The sequence below is a fragment of the Taudactylus pleione genome, unplaced genomic scaffold (assembly GCF_031769625.1).
Source record: "Taudactylus pleione unplaced genomic scaffold, aTauple2 ptg000114l, whole genome shotgun sequence".
Lineage (NCBI taxonomy): Eukaryota > Metazoa > Chordata > Amphibia > Anura > Myobatrachidae > Taudactylus > Taudactylus pleione.
The window spans coordinates 8,214,894-8,238,883 of NW_028284516.1; the positions used below are offsets into that span (position 1 = coordinate 8,214,894).

General features: G+C 41.5%; 1 protein-coding gene across 1 annotated transcript in view; it reads left to right on the top strand.

The window, feature by feature from the left end:
- The window catches only part of CNGB3 (cyclic nucleotide gated channel subunit beta 3), a 246,521-nt gene that overhangs the window by 95,666 nt on the left and 126,865 nt on the right, over window positions 1-23,990 (top strand). Inside the window, exon 4 of the mRNA XM_088471523.1 lies at window positions 3,387-3,506. Within this exon, the coding sequence (XP_088327649.1) occupies window positions 3,387-3,506 (120 nt within the window). The remainder of the gene's footprint in view (window positions 1-3,386; window positions 3,507-23,990) is intronic.

Below are 23,990 nucleotides of genomic sequence, written 5' to 3' on the forward strand. Positions count from 1 at the left end.
GCCTTTCAAAAGGAATCTCTGCTCCACACCACACTTGAATAGCCTTGACTTAACGAGCTTGAACATTTCAGCTGAATAAAATCCAAATTTTCCCGTAACCCTTCGATTGCTGCAACACTTTATACACTTTGCTTTTTCTTGCAGGATTTTCAACATTTGTGCACATTTCTCTTTACAAACACAATATATATTTCATAGCTTGCAATTCTCAAACATCTGCATATGTTATAAATGTCTTCCATATGCAGACAACTTTTCTGTTCAAACAACACTTCATAATAGCCTTCTGATGAGCATTGCACTGTTGAGCCCACTATGCAGATGCAGTACACATCCATATTTCCTTTAGCTGCAGTAATCCACTTTTTCTGCACAGATTGAACTGCCTGCCTTCTCCACGATATTGTGATAACTTGGGGTAATTAGCTTCCTGCAGGTTAACACAGGCTCCAGCCTTGTCTTTAGTTGGCTGGTTGCCACAGCCTCACAGTCTGGCCTGCTTCCTTGCAGGTATCCTAGCTCAGTCCCAGAGTTTGGTAGCCTTCCCTATCTCCCACAGATCTAGACTCCAAGCCTCCTGGCCCTCAATGGCTTGCTAGCACAGTGAGCTCTGTCTGACTGGTCTGCCTCAGTCCTCCCGGGACTGAATCCACTGGGCAGCAATTAGGTGAGCTAACACCTGGCTTTAATTCGCCTTGTGGGCAGATCCCTCCAGCCCTACACAGAATCCATGGCTCAATATCGCCATCTCTGATGATCCTGTCACAATATATATTGATTTTGTTGGTACATTATAATTTGAATGATACATTTAAACCTACATTTATTGCAAACCTTCCTCTTCTATTTTTCTGAATGTATCTGCACATTTGTATTTTTAGTAAGAAGGGGGCCGATAAATAATATTTTTTTTAAACAGGTTTGTTATTTCCAATTATCTAAAACTTTAATTATTGCTTCAAGTAACAGGTACAATAAATCTACTACCATTTTAAAACTTACTTTAAGAAAAACTTACATTTAGTGTACTGTATGTATCATATACAATTCTCTTAAACAAAACTATAGGTTTCACTATTATTTTTTTGTGCTATTTGACCAGAATTTCCCTACATAACTGTTTAATAGAATTCTTAATTTTCTTAACTTATAATGCTTGAATTATTTGTCTACTGCTTTTGTTTCATATGTATATACATGTAGAGAAACTTTTATCATTGTCTATGAGTGTTCAGGATAATCTTAGTCTTATTTTATGATTCAAATTTTCATGTGTTTTAGTAGACTTTAGAAATCGTGGATGCTTAGTGATCGTATGTAGGACATTTGGGATACGTTTAAGAAGCCGGCGGCCGTAATCCCGACCGCCGGCTTCCCGAATCCTCTATCCCGCCTAGGGTTAAATGACAGGCGTCTAAAATCTAGACACCTGTCATTTTCCCAATGCCGGGAGACAGGTGCCCGGCATACCGATCGAAGGGATGCCGGGCGCCGCGAGCGGACAGCCGCGGGGGGGGGAGGGTTAGGTTTAGGGCACCCAGGGGGGAGTTAGGGTTAGGCACCCTCCCGGGAGGGTTAGGCTAGGGTGATGGAGGGTTAGGGTTAGGCACCACCGGGGGGGACAGGGTTAGGCAGCCCTCTGGGGGACTTAGGTTTAGGCAGCGGGGATTAGGGTTAGGCACTTGTGGGGGAGGTTAGGATTAGGCACCCCTAAGGGGGGTTAGGGTTAGGGGGGTTGGTTAAGTTAGTTTACACTTACCTTAGGGATGATTGGGATTTCCAGCTCTGTCGGGCTTCCGCTGCCGGGCTCTGCTGTTTTGTCGGGCTGCCGCAGCCGGGAATCGAACTGCCGGTCATGCGGCAGCCAGGATCCCATACCGAATGCGGACAATTGTCTCCAGGATCGGACTGGGGCTCTAGATCATCCCTGATATTTTTCTTTGTGCAGGGGCGTGGCCTCGCTGCACATGGGTGTGGCCTCACCACACACCCCCGTCTCTTAGTATCCCGCCTGAGCAGTGCACTGGGAGGCGGAGCTGCTAGGCCAGGTTTCAGTCCAGACTGGTCCATCAGGCCATCGGCCCTTCTGGCATTTGCCAGAACAGCCTGATGGCCAATCCGGCCCTGTTTGTCTCCCCATTGCCATGAATAGCGGCCTTCCTTACCCTAATTGTATGATCTTGATATAATAAATGATAAAACGACAGGACATATGTGTGTAAAAAACCCGAATTAACCATGTTTGTATTTGTTATGCATCACAATAATTGTAAACTAAAAAAAATTTATTAAACAAACTTAATAAAGAAAATACAATTCTGTTAACATGTTGTCTTTGAGTTGTTGCATATTAAGTAATATGTGTAACATTTGTATTTACAATAAAGCTGTTAAATACATATTTCAGTATTTCTGTAGTCTGTCCCAAGTAGTGCTTATAGCCTTAGGGCCAGATTCAATTAGAGTTGAAAAGCTGCGATCAGCGAAAAGCAATGTTTTCGCCACATTCCCGCTTATAGCCCTATTTAATTCCAGGTCGTCTTCATATGTGCAAAAAGTCCATAGGCAAAAACAGGCGTAAAAGTTTCTCCACCCAGAGGCAGGAGAAAAGTTGTGCAAAATCTCTATTTTGGGCTAAAATGTGAGGACTTGGTTCAGAACCCTTAGGACAACCCCCTAATGATTAATTTAAAAAAATATCTTAATTCCTCCTAATAAAGTCATGTCATTATTGGGGTGAAAATGTAAAAAGTGTTTGAAAATGGGTATTAATTACTGGGTCTGGTATTTGGGGGGCTGTATAGATGGGACAGGTGTTTTTAGGATTGCAGGAGGCTGCAAGTTTTTTTAAAAGCACTTTAGAGAGCCAAAAATATACTAGTACCCATTTAAATGTACCCACATTTAACTACAGCAATTATTTTTCACAAAAGAAATTTCTTTAGATAATTTTTTCACACTTTTTTCACATGCATATAACAGCCCTTTGACTCAATTTAAGAACCCTATATTTTATTAGGGCTATTAATACACATCTATATTGATTAGGCTTTTATGAGGTACAGACTGATTTCCCCAAAATAAGCTGTCCTTTTCACTAGTTTCGCCATTCGCTGCATTAGCATATATGCATTTTCGCCTGTTTTGGAATTGAATAAGGCGAAAAGCGGGAGCGCGCATTGTGAATGTAACTCAAAAACTTTTTTCCAAACAGGCGAATGAGGCTAAAAGATTGCAAAGGCGAAAGCATTTTGCCGGCCGCGACTTTTCGCCTCTAATTGAAATTGGCCCTATATTATAATGTTTCTTGCTTGCCAATGTCACATTACTGTATATATCAGTCACAGCCTAATCTCTATATTTTTCTCAAATTTTCTGTTTTCAAGGAGGACAATGGCTAAACCCAACCTAGGTGTCCTCTTCAGGGTTCCACTAGTCATCAACTGCATGAAGGGAATTCTGAACGCCCAAAGGCGACTCAAAATAGGTAGCTCTTTCAAGAAGAGGTACAATGTTTTTTAATTACACATTTCATCATGTCACACTTTGTAGAATACCGAATGGGTTAGAACGTTTAGATTTTATACTCAAATATTTCCAATGCCATTTGGAAATGTATAATGAAAAGAGAATGTATTAGAAAAAACAACTATAGAATTCTATGTACAGTACTTCAAATTAAGGCACAGATTTATCAACAAGTGATTTTTGTTGTCATACGTTATTAATCTTAAATGGTTCTCCAGCCAATCAGCTCCTGTGTTTGAAATATAATAGTTAGGAGCTGATTGGTTGGAGCACCATTTAAGATTAGTAACAAGTGATAACAACAATATCACCCATTGATAAATCTGAGTCTAAATCTATATAGCTAATCAGAAACTGCAGAGATGTGGGAGAAGCTATTCTTTTTTAATTCATAATGATATTACACCCGTTTATAAAAAGATATCAGTAATGCATATCACATGGGTACACACTAAACTTTGTTTACTGTTGACTTAGACTGGTACTCCAGCAATTTGGGTTGCTTCCAAGTATTTTTATTCAATAGCAGGAACCATCTAACGTGTTTTGTTGAACATCAATATCATCAGAGATATCATGGTCCCCTGATTTGTTGGTTATAGTTGTAGAGAGCATGAGAGGATTAAGATTAATATGGGCACAGAGACCATTATTGTGATTAGATGGAGACACCCCTTGCATCATATATATATATGTGTATATATATTCCAGCTGTGCAGGCACTCCCAATCCAATTTGTGTTACTGCCGTGGTGCACACAGTACGGGGTAAACAGCAAGGAGGTAGGTGGCACTCTCTGGATTTAATAATTCAGAATTAAAAATGTGTCAAACTGATTCAAAGTTTCCAGTTTGTTCCAAACTTGTCATCAGGACATACATGTACAATATCAAAATCTTACCTTATATACACAATGCAACAAAACTAAAAGAAAAGTATTCCCGTAGTGGTGCATGCGTGCCATGTCCAAAACAAACTTTATTGACCATAGAGGCCGGCAGCAGGCCAGCCCCTATGGTCAATAAAGTTTGTTTTTGACATGGTGCACTTGACATCATGACGTCACGCCACACCACTGGAGGGAGTGGCGGTAAGAGCGGGTGGGCCCCGGCAGTGTGAAGGGGGTTGGGGTGTGAAGTAGTAACAGGGGCTGGATGCAGAGGAAAGTGAAGGGGCAGAAGAAGATGAATGAGGCAGAGGAAGGTGATGGGGACTGGGGCAGAAGGTGATAGGGGCTGGAAGCAGAGGAAGGTGAAGGGGCAGAGGAAGATGAGGGAGGCTGGAGGCAGAGGAAGGTGATGGGGCAGGAGGTGACTGGGGCTGGACGCAGAGGAAGGTGATGGTTCCTGGTGACAGATGAAGGTGAAAGAGGCTGGGGGCAGAGCAAAGTGATCGGGCTGAGGCAAAAGGTGACAGGTTGGACGCAGAGGAAGGTGAAGGGGCAGAAGAAGATGGAGAAAGGGGCAGAGGAAGGTGATGGAGCTGGGGCAGAAGGTGACGGGCTGGAAGCAGAGGAAGGTGAAGGGGGCAGAATAAAATGAAGGGGACTGGGGGCAGAAGGTGACAGGGGCTGGATGCAGAAGGAGTAGATGGTGCCTGGGGACAGAGGAAGGTGATGGTGCCTGGGGACGGAGGAAGGTGATGGGGCCTGGGGTTGGAGGAGGTGATGGGGGCTGGGGACTGAGGATGGGGGCTGGGGATGGTGAAAGGTGACGGTGGGCTTCTGGGCTGAGGTTAGTGTTGAGAGGCTGAATTTGAGGAAGGTGATAAGAGACTGACGACTAAGGATGGCTGGCTGCAGACACCATCCCTCCTACCCCTGAGGCATCCACAGCACTGTCATCGAGAAGACCTTTCAAGAGACAGAAGACAAGAACTACAGCCTGCAACATCAGTGACAGAGAGACCGTGTGGTAAGTCAGTGTGTTTTTATTTTATTTAAAGGCTGGTATATCTTTCAGTTAACATTCTTGTACCTGGGCCCACCACTCTCTAGTTCCGCCACTGCTCTAGACCAGTAACATTAATTCCTTAAATTATTATATATCTCGACCCTCTATTATTGTATCCGCATACATACACTTGCACTTGTCATATGATTAGGAGTTTCAGCCAATCCCACAAATATATCATATGACTGTTGAATAGATTTATACTATTATTTGTTAATTAGGAATTCATACAAATCCCATGATGATATCATAACTCAATTATACAGAGTTTCAATGTAATTATAATGCGTCATTTTTTTTATTTCACCAATCACTAGTAGACAGCAACATGTATTTGATTGTGGTTCAATTAAGAATGATGGCAGATCACACAATGGTATTGGAGCACAATTCATCAGAGCTATGTCGCTCTTATAATATCTTTATCCTTGCATAATAGACAGTAATTCAGTAATCAGTAAACTATGTTGCCGTGTCGCTCCTGTATCAAATTTTATTGACACGATAGTAACTATTAGTAGCACTCATCACTGTTGCTAGTAGGACAGCAGCATATCCAAAATCCAATCTACAGTAGCTTTAGGAATTAATGCTAATCCCATATATTTCTTTATCAATCAGCATAATATAGGTCTCATATTGGTTGAGTAATAATCTACAGGGTTAACATATCTATTAATGGTTCTCATCAGGCTATGGTTTCATGATTTATAATCCTGTGCACTAGTGCATTGCCTTCTTTTATATTATAGGTTATTTGTCCGAAAGCACACTCATATATATTTCCTCACTAGTCAGCCAGTATATAGACCGATCTCTCCCTTTTCATTCATGTAACTGCTAATGCAGACGAACATTGCGGCTGATATTTAGTGTAGGTCTGAACGTCTATCAGACACCCATTTCACATATTTAGTTGGCGGTGGTTAACATACATTAAAACAAACATAGTACACGCTGAACAGCGTGTACCGCGTGTATCCTGACATGCGTTTCGCTGTGTTCGCTTATTCATAGGATCAACCCGTCCGTCGGGTTGAACAAGCCTATATTATAAATCTACTCCAATCAGCCTCTTAGTTGCTGATTGACAGGACTCTCGACCAATCAGCTTAGCCTGTCAGTTTCCTAATTGGTCAATCCTCCTCATTGAGGTTAAATCATGAAAAACGGGACTCGCTACTCCTGAGGATATAGTGAGTTCTATGGAGACTAATAATCCACTGATTCTATGATAATAGCTTTGTAATATATGATTAATTTGTCTTCAAAATAGTACAATTCGACTTCTGCGTTGAATGGCAGCAAATTGAAAACATAGGCCCTCATTCAGAGCCATATGCTCTGAGCAGAGCGCATGCTTTGAATGAGGGCCGCCCTCCATAATTATGGAGCGTCCTCCTGGACGCTCGTATAGCTGTGGGTCACCACCCACAGCCTATACGAGCGTGCAGTTTGATGGCCGCGATGGTCTTGACCATCGCGACCATCGCCACTGCGAGCCGGAGCCTGCGGTTGAGTTTTTCAACCGCAAGGCCCGGAGTGATTTTGGCTCTATCCCTTGGGAATGCCCCCGTCAGGGAGGCACGCCCCCGGCACGCCCACCAAAGGGGGCATGCTGTCAATCAACATCAACAGCATGCCCCCTTTTATCAGACACAACGAGCGAAGGAAAGTCCTTCGCTCGTCGCGTCTGGCGCATGCGCACGACGGAGCTCCCGCCGTCGTGCGCATGCGCAGTGCACAACATCGACCCACTTTTGAGCGGACAGCCGCTTGCGAGTGGGTCTGAATCAGGCCCATAATACGAAATCGTTGGTCAGTGTTAACGTTGGATCCAGACCTAAACAAGGCCCTGAGTCTGGGTCACTATAAGTTGGAGACGATCGGCCAATTTGAAAGACAAGTTGGTTCATAGTCATTTCAGTATTGCTGGCAAAAAGAAACCAGTTGTAGAAGGATCATTTAAGTTGTGTGGAAACTGCAAAGCTTGTGGACATATGGTATGCACCATGGAATTTGAAGATAGATATAACAGAAACACAAAATCCATGAATATATCAATTGTAGAACATCAGGAGTAATATACTGTGTTATTTGCCAATGTAACAAAATATATATTGGGATGACTACTAGACCCCTCAAGCAGAGAATACTGGAACATGTAGGCTGCATTAGAAATTCAAGAATGGATCTAGGAAAATGTAAGCAGTTAACATCAATAGCCAGACACTTTTTGGATCAACATCAGGAGAATCCCCAGGATTTGAAAGCATTCGGTATTATGAAAGTACATTTAGATATTAGGGGTGGGAACAATCTATGGGCCTAAATGAATATATAAATTTTGATGTATTTTTGAAATGATAAATATAATTCAATTATGACATATATATTATCTTATGCTATGTACATTATATGTAATAAATAGGTTATTATTGTATATAATCTAGTGTTTTGAGGGATCTTGTCATTTGTAGGGATCATGGATTCATATTATTGGGTGAAAACTAGTGTCACTGAAGATGGAATATTTGTATTTAGTTTTTCACTATTAATACACATTTACACATATTTTGATAGATTACTTGGCATTTATTGTGTACACATCTATATTTTACATCACTAACTCATTAACACTTAATAATGGTATTAATTTTACATACATAATTTAAATAATTTATTTCATTACCACTTCTCATAAGATATATTAATCACTTTATTTTATATATAAATGGGTTTCATGTACATTTATTATATTCACTTATCACCTTTATTCAGTTTAACACTGTACCATTATTATAGAAACATTAACAGATATGTTAACCCTGTAGATTATTACTCGACCAATATTAGACCTATATTATTCTGATTAATAAAGAAATATATGGGAAGTTTCATGGATGTTGACGCCCGGTTGTCGTGGTGAAGGGACGGCTTCACGCCTCTGGCGTAACCAGCAGCTGCCGTACATCGGCCCGGAGACAGAAACGAAGCTGACTAGTGACAGACGCCTGGGAGGTGATATGGTGTATATAAAGTAAGATTTTGATATTGTACATGTATGTCCTGATGACGAGCTTGGAATAAACTCAATGTCAGTGACTCAATTTGACATGTTTTTGATTCTGAATTATTAAGTCTCTCTCTCTCTCTCTCTCTATATATATATATATATATAAATACATATACGAGGTATGTCTATTAAATAACAAGACTGATTAAATAACTCATCTTTTTTTATTGGTATTACAAATTTAATGTTTATCCCCTTCAATATACTCCCCATTTGCACTAATACATCGCTGTAGTCTTGTTTTCCACTGGTGGAAGGCATGGAGCAAATCAGTTTCTGTTAGTTGTTTCAACATATCTGCCATTTTCCTCTTTACAGCATCAACGGATTGAAAATGTGTCCATTTAAGCACTGATTTATCTTTTGGGAAAAGATAAAAGTCGCAAGGTGCTAAATCGGGCGAATATGGAGGATGTTCAAGTGTAGTAATGTGATTGTCGGGCAAAGACTGCTTCACAGAAAGTGTTTTGTGAGCAGGGTCATTGTCCTGGTGAGGAATGAAACCATTTGTCCACAGTTGATGCCGTTTCTTTCTGACTCTTTCTCTCAGCTTTTTCAAAACTTCCTTATAATAATGCTGGTTACTGTCGTGCCTTCTGCAACCCATTCTTGCAAAATTACACCCTTCATATCTTTTCGAACAATCTGACTGATGTTTTCTACATTTTCTACGGTTCTTGAAGTACAAGGTCGTCCAGGGCATTCCTCATCTTCGACATTCTCATGTCCCTCGCTGAATCTTTTGTGCCACTCAAGCACACGCGCACGAGACAGGCAGTCCTTCCCATAGGCCGTAGTAAGCATTTGAAAACATTCTGTTGGTGTTTTGTGCAATGTTACTAAAAATGTCAAATTGACACATCGTTCAACTTTTAAACTTAGTATTTTTTTGGCACTCTACAGAAAACACAACCAAATTAAATGGCGACTGACAAAAACTGAACATCATAGAGTGTTGCTGCTTGTCATGCAGGTTCAGACAAGTTCAAGGTTACTACGTATGCAGTTAGAACCGGTACTGCCTGCTTTGTTTACTAGGTGGAATCACAGTCTCGTTATATTATAGACATACCTCGAATATATATATGTGTGTGTGTATGTGTGTATGTGTGTGTGTGTGTTTTTACCAATACCATCACAATATATTTTAATGGGACAAATTTCCCTAGCCCCATTTCGGAGGAACGTAGGCACGAAGTTAACACACATACAGGCGCTCTCCTGCTACAGTAAGTGACCTGATTAATCCAAACAATGAAAACATAGCAGAGTCAAAGTTAACTAAATTATACAACTAACCCTGCTTACATCAGTTACCCATAAATATTAAACTGAGTTAAATTAATTGCTGGAGCTATTGTTTAAAGGGAGAAAAGGTGTGGATATTAAAAAGTAACAGCCCAATGCAATAAAATACACTTGCTGTCTATCACACATTAAAAGGAAGAGTGTTTGAAATGAAAAATTAATTGGTACTTTAGTCGCGCTCTCTTTTCTCTTTCAATGTGTCTGGTGTAAAATTTGTAATTAACTTTTCAATCATTTTCTCATTTATTCTGGTACCTGGGATCGCATTTAATGTGCTGAAAATAGAGCTATATTTTTCCTAAGAGAGTTAAGGGAAGGAGATTAGAGGATTCATCCTGTAGTGACTGACTGATTCCTTGCACTAAGCAGCCATTTCACATCTCACAAAGCATTTAATACAAAGAAAAGGATTCCTTTGTAATGTGACCATCTCAAAAAGCAGAATTGACTTTTAGCTCTTGAGAAGAATCATTTCCCTGGGTCTTTGTGTTGCTGTTTTCGTCTTCTTTTTATGTAATACATGATTAACTGCTTGAAATTGAAAGTTAATTCTAGTGTGAATTGCCCGTGATTATCATTATCTTAAAATAGATCATTTGTTTAAAATATAATAATAATAATAACCGCAATTTTTATCAAAAAGGAAAAAAACATTTCTGGTATTCTCTATTTTTTTTTACAGGTGAATAAAAGAACTGTGTTCTAAGCCATGCGCTGGAGGCATTATATTAGGGGAATGGGTCATAAAATGATAATGTTAGCCTGTGCTACAGTACGTATATGTGTTCCATATTTTAGTCTGAGGGACCTGACACACTTCCTCTCTCTGCTTGTGGCTTTCATAGGGGTACATTTACTAAGAATCATGTCTGATCCGAGATTGTCCGAGTCTAAACATGCACAGCATCGCTGAAACACGGGAGACGTTTGACAGCTGAAACAATTAGAGTTATGTAGACTTACCTAGATAACTCCTTTTCTTCGAGGTCAATACGGAAGACCAGGCACCAAACAGTTCAAGCTTCTATTCCCAGAATGCCCTGGGTCCTTCCCCACATATACCCCACTTCTAGCCATAGGACTTCAGTTTAGTTAACTAGCCTCAAGGCAGGAGAAGGAAAGAGAAGAAGGAAGAACAATCATATACCAGAAACACTCTAACATAAGATGAGGGAATCTGTGACCGAAAGAATTTAACCCAATGAAGCCAGGTGCGTCAGGGTGGGTGCCCTGTGGACCCTATGGACATAGAAGAAAAATAGTTGTCTAGGTACAGTAAGTCTACCATAACTCTAATTTTCTTCTTTAGGGTCCCTAGGGATCCACAGGGATACCATGGGGATGTCCTAAAGCAGTTCCCCTAGGGTGGGAGACACTCCTGAGCAGAAAGGAGAATTTGTCACCCAAAGGAAGCATCCTGAGAGGCAAAAGTATCGAAGGCATAAAACCTAAGAAAAGTGCGGACAGAAGACCACGTGGCTGCCTTACACAACTGTTAAGTGGAGGCAACACAACTAAATCCCCATGATGGCCCTATAGACCGAGTAGAATGTGCTGTCACCATGCTTGGGACAGGGAGATCAGCCTGTGTGTACACCTGAGAGATAGTCATAGGTAGCCATCTCACCAGAGTCTGCTTATTAGCTGGCCATCCTCGTTTGTGAAAACCATATAATACAAAAAAGAGCATCTGATTTTCTAACAGTTTGTATGCTCCACATAGATACGGAGAGTACGAACTACATCCAGGGAGGCTTCACCTACAGAAAGGTCTTGAGCCTGAAAGGCTGGAACAACAATTTCTTCATTCATATGAAAACAGGACACTACCTTAGGAAGGTAACCCTCCTTTGTACGAATAACAGCTTTATTCTGATGAAAAATCAAAAATGGGGAGCGACAAGAGAGCGTTGCCAAATCAGAGACTCTGCGAGCAGAAGAAATAGCAAGAAGAAAAAGTGTCCTTGCTGTTATCCACTTCAAATCCACAGAGTCCAAAGGTTCAAATGGGGAAGTTTGTAGTCCCTTAAGAACCAAAGACAAATCCCACGGTGCTACCAGTGGAACAGAAGGAGGCTGAACTTGCAAAACTCCTTGGAGAAATATTCTAACATCTGATAATGAACTAATCTTCTTCTGGAACCAGACTGCCTGAAGAAAAGCCAGTACCCTAGAAATCCTGAATATCTTAGGATCATTCTTCCTATGGAAACATCAATGACCAAAAGAATACCAAACTCTGTAATAGATGTGGGCAGAAGCAGGCTTCCGTGCCCTAATCATCGTCTGATCTAAGATTCAAGAGCCACGCCATCAAAGCCAGACCCTGCTTTAGCAGATCCTGCCATAGAGGAAGAGGATATGGACTCTCTATGGACAGATTCTGTATGTCGGTGAACCAATGATGTCTGGTCCAAGCCAGAGCCACCAGTATTACTGTTCCGCCTTCCTCCTTGAATTTTATGAGAACTCTTGGAAGTAGAGAAATCAGAGGAAAGAGATACGCTAGCTTGAAGTCCCATCTTACTGCCAGTGTGTCTACAAAGACTGCTGATGGGCCTATGGACCTGGACCAATACCTGGGGACCTTGTGGTTGTGGCATGATGCCATGAGATCCATCTCTGGTACACCCCATTTGTTTACCAGGAGCTGAAACACTCCCAGATGGCGAGACCACTCTGGCATATATGCCCTAGTGACTTAGCAAGTCTGATTCCCAATTGAGTACTCTCGGTATGAATATTTCCTAGATGGCCAGAAGATGATGTTCTGTCCAAATCAGAACCTTTGTCACTTCTTTCATGGCTGCATAAATTCTTGTGCCTCCCTAATGATTGAGGTAGGCCATTGTAATTGCATTGTCGGGCTGGATCTGGACCGGCCTGCCCTGGAGCAGGTCCTGTGCCATGACAAGAACTCTGTATACTGCTCACAGTTCCAGAATATTTATTGGCAAATGACTTTGTTGATTTGTCCATCTTCCCTGAAAGGTGTGACGACCTGTCACTGCCCCTCATCCGCGAAGGCATCCATGGTGAGAAACATCACATTTGGAATTCGGGAAACGGACACCCTTTGTTTAGATGATCCTTTCTCAGCCACCACAAGAGGAAGTGACAAACCTCTGGAGTGAGAAGGATCCTCTGAGACCTTATCAGATGATGCTGTCCGTTCCACCTGGAGATAATCAATCTTTGTAGATACCTGGAATGGAACTGAGCATACCCCACCATGTTGATGGTGGATACCATTGATCGTTGGACCTGCATTGCTAACAGAATGGATACCCTTCATTTGCGTAGCAGCTTGCATATTCTCAATGATAGATCCACAATCTTGTACTCTGGCAGAAACACCCTTTGTGCCTGAGAATCCAGAAATGCTCCCAGATGTACCATCTACTGTGTTGGAGAAAGTGATGATTTCTTCCAATTGATTATCCAGCCATGCCTTTTTAGGCAGGCTATTGTCATTTGAAGATGGTTTTGTAACATTACCCAAGTCTGCGTCAATCTCAGAAGGTCATCCAGATATGACAGAATTCTGACTCCTTGATGCCTGAGATAGGCCGTCATGGCATTATTTAGAAAAAAATGCCCAGGGAGCCGTAGATAGGCCAAAGGGAAGAGCCTGAAATTGGTAATGTTGCTGAAGGACAGCAAACCGTAAGACTGGTTGGTGGGATGGGATAATAGGAACATGCAGATATACATCCTGAATGTCTAGGGAAACGATATAATTCCCTGGCTCCATTGCCAAAATAATTGACCGGAGAGTCTCCAAAAGAAACTTCGGTACATGGATAAACCTGTTGAGGGTTTTTAGATTTAGTATAGGGCGAAAAGCCCCTTGCGTTTTTTGAACCAGAAACAGATTGGAATAATAACCCCTTCCTTGTTGAGACACAGGAACTGGGACTATTACCACTGCCTGTAGAAGGGAGTGAATGACTCCCTGAAAAGCTAAGGCCTTGTCCGCATCTGATGGAGGATTTGTGCAAAAAAAAATTTGATGGTAATGTCACCTGAAAGTGAGGGCATAACCCTGAGAGACCACTTCTCAGACCCGGGCATCTGTTGTTGTTGACGCCAACAATCCGCAAACTGAAGAAGTCAGCCTCCCACCCTGGGATCGCCCAGGAGGAGGCCCGATCCATCAGGCTGAGGGCTTGTTGTCCAGCTTAGAAACTGGACGTCTTGCCCGGACCAGACCTCTTAGTTTGTCGCTTAGACCTGCGAAAACTAGTTGGCCTAGAGGAAGACTGTTCTTTTGCTTGTCCCTGAGAATGGAAAGACCGAAAAGAAAACTGCCTAGATTTACTACTTGACTTAGGTGGCAGACCTGCAGATTTTGAAGCTGCCAGAGTAGTGATTATATTATCCAACTCTGCTCCAAAAAGTACCCTTCCATAGAAAGGTAAGACTTCCAGGGCCTTCTTTGATCCTGTATCAGCTCTCCAAGATAGTAACCAAAGGGCCCTGCGTACCACTAATGATGCTGCTGATGAAATAGAAGCTAAACTTCCAGCATCCACTGCAGCTGCTCCCAGATAGATGCTTCCCATATGTGGGGGATATTCATCATTTGTTCTCTGGTAGCATTTGGTAGCAAATCTTCCAATGCCTCTTCAACAGCTTTGGCTACCCAGACTCCAGCCAAAGCTGGATGAGCAACCGCTCCAGATGATGAAAAAATATTGCTTTAAGACGGGCTTCAATCTTTTTATCTGTGGAATCCTTCAACAAGACGCTGATGGAATAGGCAATATAGCATTTCTGATTAAGGCCCTGATTCAGAGCCGCTCGTAAGCGGCCGCTCATTCGTTCTGACCGATGTTCGCACATCTGCGCATGCGTACGGATTTTAATACGCATGCGTGAACCAGTCAATGCGGCCGAAAATCGTTTGTTCGCTATATAGCGAATGCCTGCTATTTTGAGTGACAGAAGGAGGCGTATGTGGGTGGTAACAGTGGAATGTGCTTGAAAACAGGGGTGTGGAATTCGAACGCAGGCGTGCTTAAAGGTCAAAACGAGCGTTTTAAGAGAGTGCATAATTAATACAGCAGCGTCATTGACCACGTCACTTGGTTTTTTTTTACTCAGAACTGCTCGCAAAATAGCGGTTGAAAAAACCAGCCACAAGAATAGCGAGCAGTTCTTACGCTGTTCGATGTACTCGATTAATCTATTAAATAGCAAACATGACGTATGGTGCGAGCGGCAAGGGGGCATATTATTCAAAATTATAACCGCAAGTTTTGCTTGCTCGTTCAGACTTAGAGGCGTGAACAGACCGCAATTAGCGAACGGTTCATTTGAATAGCCACCCCTTGTTTTAGAACGAACGACCGCAAATAGCGAGCGGCTCTGAATGAGGGCCTAAATGTGTTACATGAGCATCCACAGTAGGAGGTACCTCCCACTTAGTACATACAGAAGGTGGGAATGGATACAATGATGTTATTCTTTTATTCATATTAAATTGTTTATCAGGGTTATCCCATGCCTCCTCAATAAGCTCTGTAAGCTGTTCAGATACAGGGAACTCCATTTTGACCACCTTCTGGTGGTGATTAGACATTGGAGACTTCTTACTATGAGCTGGTTCATCATCCTGAATATCTAGGACTGATCTAACCGCCCTCCAAAGAAGGAACATCCACCATGGACAGATGAGCCTCCTCCCCAGAACTAGATACTTGAGAAGGAACCCTGTGCATCATCTGATTCCCCTGATGATGCATCTAAATCCATATGTTGGGCAGACTGATAGAAATATAACTTGCGCTTAGGCGCTTTGGTCGCTAACGGTCTGTTATCAACATAAGATGGTGCCATACTCTGACTAGAATGGCCATAAACATCCTTCCATAAAGGAGGTGCTAACATAGCATACTGTGGACACCCCATCCAAGGAGGCATCATGGGGGCAGCCATACAATCCACAACCTTCATCATAACCTGGGAAAAAGAGGCAACCAAAGATGGCTCTTGTCCAGGGACAGGTAAACTGGACTGGTGAGATGGCTCTTTATAAAAGACAACACACAAACCATCCTTTACCTCCTGAGAGGACACATAAGCCATACATGATTTACATGGAACCAGCACAGGTTGCTCCCCCTCTTGTTTCCCTTTTACCTTTTGACATGTTCAAACTAAATGCAATAATTGCAATGTTATGTGACAGCCTTCACAAAATCTTAATGAATGTGAAGTACTCAGAAAGAAAACTACACCCCAAGAGGATGGAGAGAAAACAGTAATAGTTATAATCAACAGATTTAGAAATAAAAGACAGTGTCAATCCGCACCTAGCAAACAGGCACATACAATGGATATGTAATATAATTACAATCGGCTCTAAATTAACTACAGCAACACAAAGGAATGGTAGGACATAGAGCACCATATATCTAAACCATGGGAGAGGTATACAGGGAGACTGACCCAGACCCTCCTGAGACCAACCGCTACAAGGCACACTGAGCGTGGACCGTAAGCATCTCATACACGTGGAGGGTAGGTGGAGCAACCAAGACGCACAAAACCCTTTGTAGGGACTGCGTCTGGGTCAGGGAAGGAGCTGTCGGGGGAGCGCCAACTTCTCCTAAGCTGCGTTAACCAGCTGGGTATGCTGGCCTCGTGATAGGACATGGACAATCCCGGGCCCTGACAGCAGCGGCTTCTTGTACGTCTCTGAGACCAAAAGCAAGGGCTGCCACGCGCCATTCGTAAGCGAGGAATCATCTTGCCTGACTTCTCCGAACATCTGGTGCAGTCTAGGTCGCAGCATTGCTTCTAGCTAAGCTCAGCTGCAGCCCGCCGAAAGCAGAGGTAGATGGAGCCGCAGTATATGCATCTTCAGACGCTTGGTACTGCCAACTCAGAAAAACTAAATAAAATAAAACATAAAATAAAAGCTTACGACTGCTCTAAGCAGTCCTCCTGTTACAAAGGTGCGTATTGATCCTGCCGTACCAAACAAACAACTGAAGTCCTATGGCTAGGGGCGGGGTATATATGGTGAAGGACCCGGGGCATTCTGGGAACAAAAGCTCAGGGCCGTAGAGAGCCCTGAGCCCATAGAGAGCCGTAGAGGGACCCGGTAAATGAGTGGGTGTGGCCTAATCACGGGAGGCGTGGCCATGCCCAGTTGCTAAAAAAATAAATAAACAAATCACTTTTGCAGCTGTAAGCCCCCCCCCCAGCCCGGCTCTAAGCAGGGGGGCATGAATAGTGTGATCGCTCCCCCCCCCCACAGCCATAGGAGACTCGCCCTGCAGCCCTGCACAAGCTGTGTGCTGAGCTGCTGTGAGGGAGGGAGGGAGGGTCCCTATCGAAGAAGAAACTCAAATTTACCAAGTCTCATGTTTGTCTCCTATATTTTGTGAACCAGCACCGGCTCAAAGAGCCTTGTGCTGGTTAGGCTCAGGGGGGAAACCCCACGTCTTTTTTTTCAACCATTTATTTGCTTACAATCAGGCAGAAACATACACGGAGGGTCTATTTTAAACTTCTATTTTGGACCAAGTTCGCTTAATTTACACCCATGATTAAAATCACGATTCTAGACAAATTCCTGTGCTATATTCCTGTCTGTGGTACCTGCGAGTTTTGGCCGATGGTGTATTTATTTCTATTTGTGATTTCACCTGTGTTTTGCAGAGTTTCATGATTTTACACCAATGTTTGCCTTTAGTGAATTTGTGTGTTTTAAAAAATGCCCAAATGCACCCGTGAAGGCTTTCTTGGACCAATGCAATTCTTAGTAAATTTACTCTGTATATCGGACCTTGTGAGGCAGCAACTGGACCTCAGATTTTAGCCTAGTTCACTCAGTCTAAAATATAAGATCAACAAAATAGTCTTTTAACTATTTTCTATTCAATTAGTATTGATTTCTAAAAGATTTCTTTATTACTTCTACAGTATATATATGCAACTTACTTTAGTTAATTTTTCTGTAAGTGTTAGCCATAAATGTATATAATCATGCTGTGTTGTTTACTTGCAGTCATTGGATGCACAGAGAGCAATTTTGTAGCGGTCATTTACAAATTGTAGCTGATATACATGGCAAAATGCATTGGTTTAGAGCCAGTGCACTTCAATGGTCCATCTAGCACACTTATAGGAGCATATCAGCTCTCAGAAACCTAGGTAAGAGGTCCAACCTCTTAGCACTCACCTCATATAATTAAATAGATATTTCTGTTTACCACCTAAAATATAGAATGTGTTCAAGAGATCGACATTGTCACTATGTCCACAGTGAGTTCTGTATGTGCTGGTGTCGGCATCCCAATGTGAATGTAATGCTACTTACAGCTGTGTGGGTGTTATAACTTTTTACATGTCTAAACATATCGGCCTCTTCAAAGTGTAATTTTTAACGTTATAACACCACAATGGTTAAAAAGGTATAAGTAGTATTACACCTGTGTCAGAAGAATCCCAGTGCAGGCATTGTCAGGTCGACATACTCACTGTGGATATATGAAATGTGGACCTCATGTACTGAAACCCTACAATATAGCTCAATTTAGTCCCATATGGCATATACTGTATTAATAATGAGGCATGAGACATACAGTTACTAGAATGGGCAATTTATTGTGTTTGTGTATTAAAGTATTTATTACATTGCTCCGGAAATGTTCTCCACAACATAAAGGCTCATAACAGGGGGTTGGGTATAATAGACACACACTAAAAAGGTTAACACTGTATAGATCGACACCGATTGGTTGATAGTCAATAGTTCAACAGGGACAAAGTCGACAAGTACACAAAGTCGACACATAAAAGGTTGACTTGGATGTAGGTCGACAGATACAAAATTACGACTGGGTCAAAAGGTCGACATTGAAATTGCCTAACCCTAACCGTCCCTTGGTGCCTAACCCTAACCGTCCCTCCTAGTACCTAACCCTCCAGTAAGGACCTAACCCTAAACCTAAAAAAAAAAAACTGTGTTGACCATTTTTGTGTCAACCATTCACATGTCGACCTTTTGCATGTCCTTTTGAATGTGTCGGCCATTTGTCCCTGTTGACCTATTGACTGTCAACCAATTAGCGTCAACAGTTTTTTTGTCGACCTTCCAACCGGAACCCACATGTTTAACCCCAAAAATTGGTGGTTGTAGAAATAGAATATGTACTGGATTAATTGACACATGTACAAAACACATATAGGTGGACAAAGCTGCTTTGAGTGTTAAATAGTCAGATATTTTGTTCAGCTTACTCATCAAGAGGAGAATGATTTACAAAATCTTAAACATGTAAACTGAATACTGCTGACAAATCAAACACATTGCAAACTTAAATTACAGTATTGTTCATTATGCATTATAATATGTTTATCTCTTATATTAAACTCAAATTCTTCACCTGGTACTGGAATGGTCACACTAAGTACACTATTATGATGTCCGTAAGAGCAATTGATGTGCGTGACATTATAAATGAAACATGTCTGAAATTAAATATCCACTTCTACAGCTATACAGGGACTTTCACAGCAGTCACCTTATGTATTTTTCCTATCATCTACTCCGCTGTGTTGTCATTTTACAGGTAATAACGTCTCATGTGAGGCAATTGTCTTCTCCAAGTGACATACAAATTGGCTCCACTGAATATCTGTCATTTTATATTATATATTGCAAACAAGGCCATGACACAAAGACCAAAAGAAATACAAAGCAATTATGAGGCTCCTGATTTTAAAAGCTGTCCGTATACTATAAAGAGAGGGGAGTTAGTATAAATCAGGCACAGCTGTGTGAGTCCAATAGTATTAATATACAATGTTGAGTGCTAGAACATACAGTGATACTTTTATATATGTGGAAGGACAGTTCCAAGACAAACTTCTAAGAGATTGTCTGTCCTTGTCTTCCTAGATAAATGCAGCCATGTGTAGGAGGCAATGTGATTGAGTCTGGTATACGTCAAATGATGTTTAACTTTTGGTGTAAAAGACCAGTGAGGGAAAAAGTTAGAAAGGAAAGTAAAGAAAAAAAACACTTTGGACAAAGAAGCAAATGGGTTACATTATCAGCAATGCCATCTAGGTGACTATCTTCTAACAACTTCCATTATATTCCTTTTGTGAGTGTTTTTGAAATGTCATTTGAGAACCGTGATATCAAGAATTTAATGGCATGAATTGGCGCAGCAAATTGATGTCCCACAGGTTTGAATAATTTCCATCTTGACGTGTTGTCTGTTCAGATGCACTCTGATCATAGATAAGCGCACACATAGGGTCCAGGGTGTGCTCAGGCACACCCTAATGTCAGACATCATTGTTATGCCGGCTACACACTAGAACGATGTGTAGCCGGCCGATACGATGGGCGACGGGACCCTGCATTGGGAAGTGCATACGCACTTGCACAATGCAGGGGGTGATGGCGCAATGTAGGATGCCATGCTGCATTCTGTAGCATGGCATCATATACGATATCTTCTTATTGACCGTGCAGCACAGCCAACCAGAAGTTATCATATGCAGCCGCGGAAACACTCAAATCAGGCATACACACTTAATGATATGCCCGATTTGTCGTTCTGATTTGCCCAGAAATGGCAAATCGTGTCAATATCGTTCTAGTGTGTACCCACCTTAAGTCAACTCAATGCAGTGAGTTGTACATGTACTATATAAAATACACCTTCCAGTTCTATTTGCATAATGTGAATTTTGGGCACTAGTAAGTGAGGTGGTAGAGTCGGGGGATTAAGTGGGAGCATGATGATACACTATAAGAAGTGATTGAGACATTGTGGTGGACATGATGATTAGAGGGGGTATGGCATGAAGATAGTGATAGACATGCCCCTGGGTGGTGCTAGACATTCCTTGTACTGTATATGATTGTATACTCGGCTAAAAATGTTGATTTTGAAAAATAGGCCCATTGTACCTTCTACGTTTAGTCCCTCTCACAAAAAACCTCCTCCATCTAGTTTGTATACTCTTTGCTTGGCTTTATAGCTGCTGTTGATATAGTTTTGGCGATTTTGATAACGTTGATCATTTACATGAACATATGATGGAGAACCTCATCTGCAACATTTGAAGAAGGATTCATTGTTTTTGTGGTAATAAATTCCAACTTCCTTTTTTTATTTCATAGTGGAGAGTGCTCCTCTATATATATGTATATATATATATATATATATACAGGGATAGGCAGGACAAGGTGGGCTGTCTGGGCCTGTCTACTTTCTGTATATTATCATTCTCACTTGTAGTTTCCTCTATCCTTAGAATCTCCTAGCCGCCTCTATCTCTTCCCTGGCCCTTCCCCATGACGCCATGCCCCCTTTTCGGGTGCTTAATGACCCTATTTGAAATATAGGGGGGGCGCCAATGCTCTTTCTGGCACAGGGCACCAAAAAGTGTAGTTATGGCTCTGTGTATGTATATGTATATATATATATATATATATATATATATATATACCAACCTATATACTGTACTTTTCATTGATTTTATGATTGATTGTGTTTAGGTTGTTTATGTGTGTGGAAATGTTGTCTATTATTGAATGTTCCACTTCCATTGAGGAAAGAACAAGATAGTGTATATAAATGAAAAAGGAACCACGTAAATTAGTTGGCCCGAGGCCCCCACAAACTTTCACCCGGCCCATAATATTTTCTTTCAGACCTCAGTAGTTCACTGGCGTTACTTCATGGCCCAGGCAAGATTCTTTTTCATTGCTGTAGAAGAAAATTTATTACTTCTTCCCTGAAGTAGGCCTTTTTTATAACTCTGAAACATAAATTATTTTTCATTTTTTGCTAACCTAAATTTTATTTTAACCTCTAGCTGTTTGCTGCTTACCTTTGTATCATTTCAGTTTATTCACTGGGCTTGAATTGCTTAAATTCCAATAAAAACTGGAAAGATGGAGGTGTTCTAAAACTTTTGACCGGTAGTGTATATATAATATATACACAGCAAGAGAGCTTACCATGACAGCAACTGAAGTATTAATCATTTTCATCCTTATTGTTGACTGCAGGGGTTGTAAATTCATCTAAAAGACACTTAAGCCTGCACCGGGGTGAAAAAAAACTATATTAAATGCAGTTGAAAGTGCCCTGACATCCTCTCAAGTGCCTGCGTAAAATGAATGAAAACACCATATGCCACGTATTGAAGATTAAATGCAAAATTGCTCTCAACCTAAAACAAGATCCTCCTTTAGGAAAATGTTTGGAGTACACGATAGCATGGGAATAATTTTCTAATAAAACTCTCAGGCACTTGTATGATCAGAAAAGACACTTGTTGTAATCTCATACATAATTCAGTGATCAGTAGAAAATAGAACAATACTCCAAGGTGCTTGGCACATATTCATACGTAGCTAACCGCTCGCTCAGTGTTTTACTTCGAACAGACAACAAAAGAAAAGAAATTCTCTTGCGTAAAGAAGTTAGAATTTATTTTCACTGCCATAACTGGTAAATGGATTAAAAAGCATCCAGCGATGAGAAATATGGGAATTGAATTTCTACTAAGTTAAATTTGAGATTTAAACTTTATCCGCTTCATTTTACTTATAAGCAGAGGAACATAAAAGACAATAGAATAATGCCAAGACAATTAAATTATGATAAATGATGAACTTTAGGTACAACCAAGGAAAATGTAAAAACGCTCATAATCAGATTACGTATTGTTTTTACTTGCCCATGCCTTCCTATACTGTAGTTTACTAAATGCAATGATATATTTTTCCATTTCTGTCTGTGCTTTTAAACATGTTTTTAACAATATATCAGTGGTTTGTTTTACTTGCTCTGTGGAACAACAAAGTAATTCCTACTCTCCAACTTATAAATTTACACTCCTGGAGAATGGGTTTAGGCCGGCAGGTACAAAAGGTGGATATGAGCATGGTCGACACTTATTTTTTTTTTAAGGGTTATGTACTGATCGGAGGGTTAGGGTTAAGCACTAGGAGGAAAGGTTAGGGTTAGGCACTAAGGGGAGGATTAGGTTTAGGGTTAGGGTGAAGATTCCCATGCCCCCTGTCAACCTTTTCTACATGACAACATACATCCCTGTCAACCTTTTGTGTGTGTCGACATTTTGTCCCTGTCGGCCTATTGACTGTTGACCAATTGGTGTCAACCTTTTTAGTGTTGATCTATTATACCTAACCACCTGATGACAAGTGAGTACTACCCAGTTGGCTTAGCATACCTGGCTCGAAAGCACAAGAACGATGGGCACTCTCATATGCACCCATGCACTTATGCCTGCTAGAGTCTGGATACTTGGGGCGGGATGGAAGTTGTGCTTTCTAACATAGAGTAAGCCGAGTACAGTTAGGGAGAGTTTGCAGAATATGAACCCATGCATATCGTGGAAAAATACATATTTATATTTAGAAAGATGAGAAAGCTGTATCACAGTATATGCAGGTGTCAGGGGCAAGTAAATAATGGAGGATGATGATGATGATGATTACAAAAGCTATCTTCTTGTGATTGGCTGTTTGCAAGGGATGTAGTTAGCATCCCAGTGGTCGTGATGTCAGCGCTAAGAATCATGGCGCCAGAAACTCGACAGCAGTCGGACTGCTGGCACCAGAATCACGACCGCTGGCATCCCGACATTAAGTATTATGGTTAGGGGGTTGGTTAGATTTAGGGTCAGGCATTAGGGTTAGGTACTAGCAGGAGGGTTAGAGTTAGGCTGCAGGGGGCAGGGTTAGGGTTAGGCTGCGGGGGGAAGGTTAGGTTTAGACTGCGGGAGGGGGAGGGGTTACGGTTAGGCTGCAGGGAAGGTGGGTTTGAGTTGAGGGAGGCTTAGGGTTAGGATTGTTACCTAATTGGGTCGGGATACTAACTGTCGGGATGCTGCAGTCGGTATTCTGACCACCGGTATCCCAACCACCAAACGCTGGGATCCCGTGCCCAACCCGTTTGCACATGCTACACTGATGCTAATCGGTGATTACTTTGTCGCTCTGGCATGTTATTGTGCTTTCGCGTCTGTTTTTAAGCAAAGTGCTTTCGTTACATTTGTACTTAAGAAAGGACGTTATATTTACTGTATTACAGATGTTTTTTTTAGATTTCCTTATG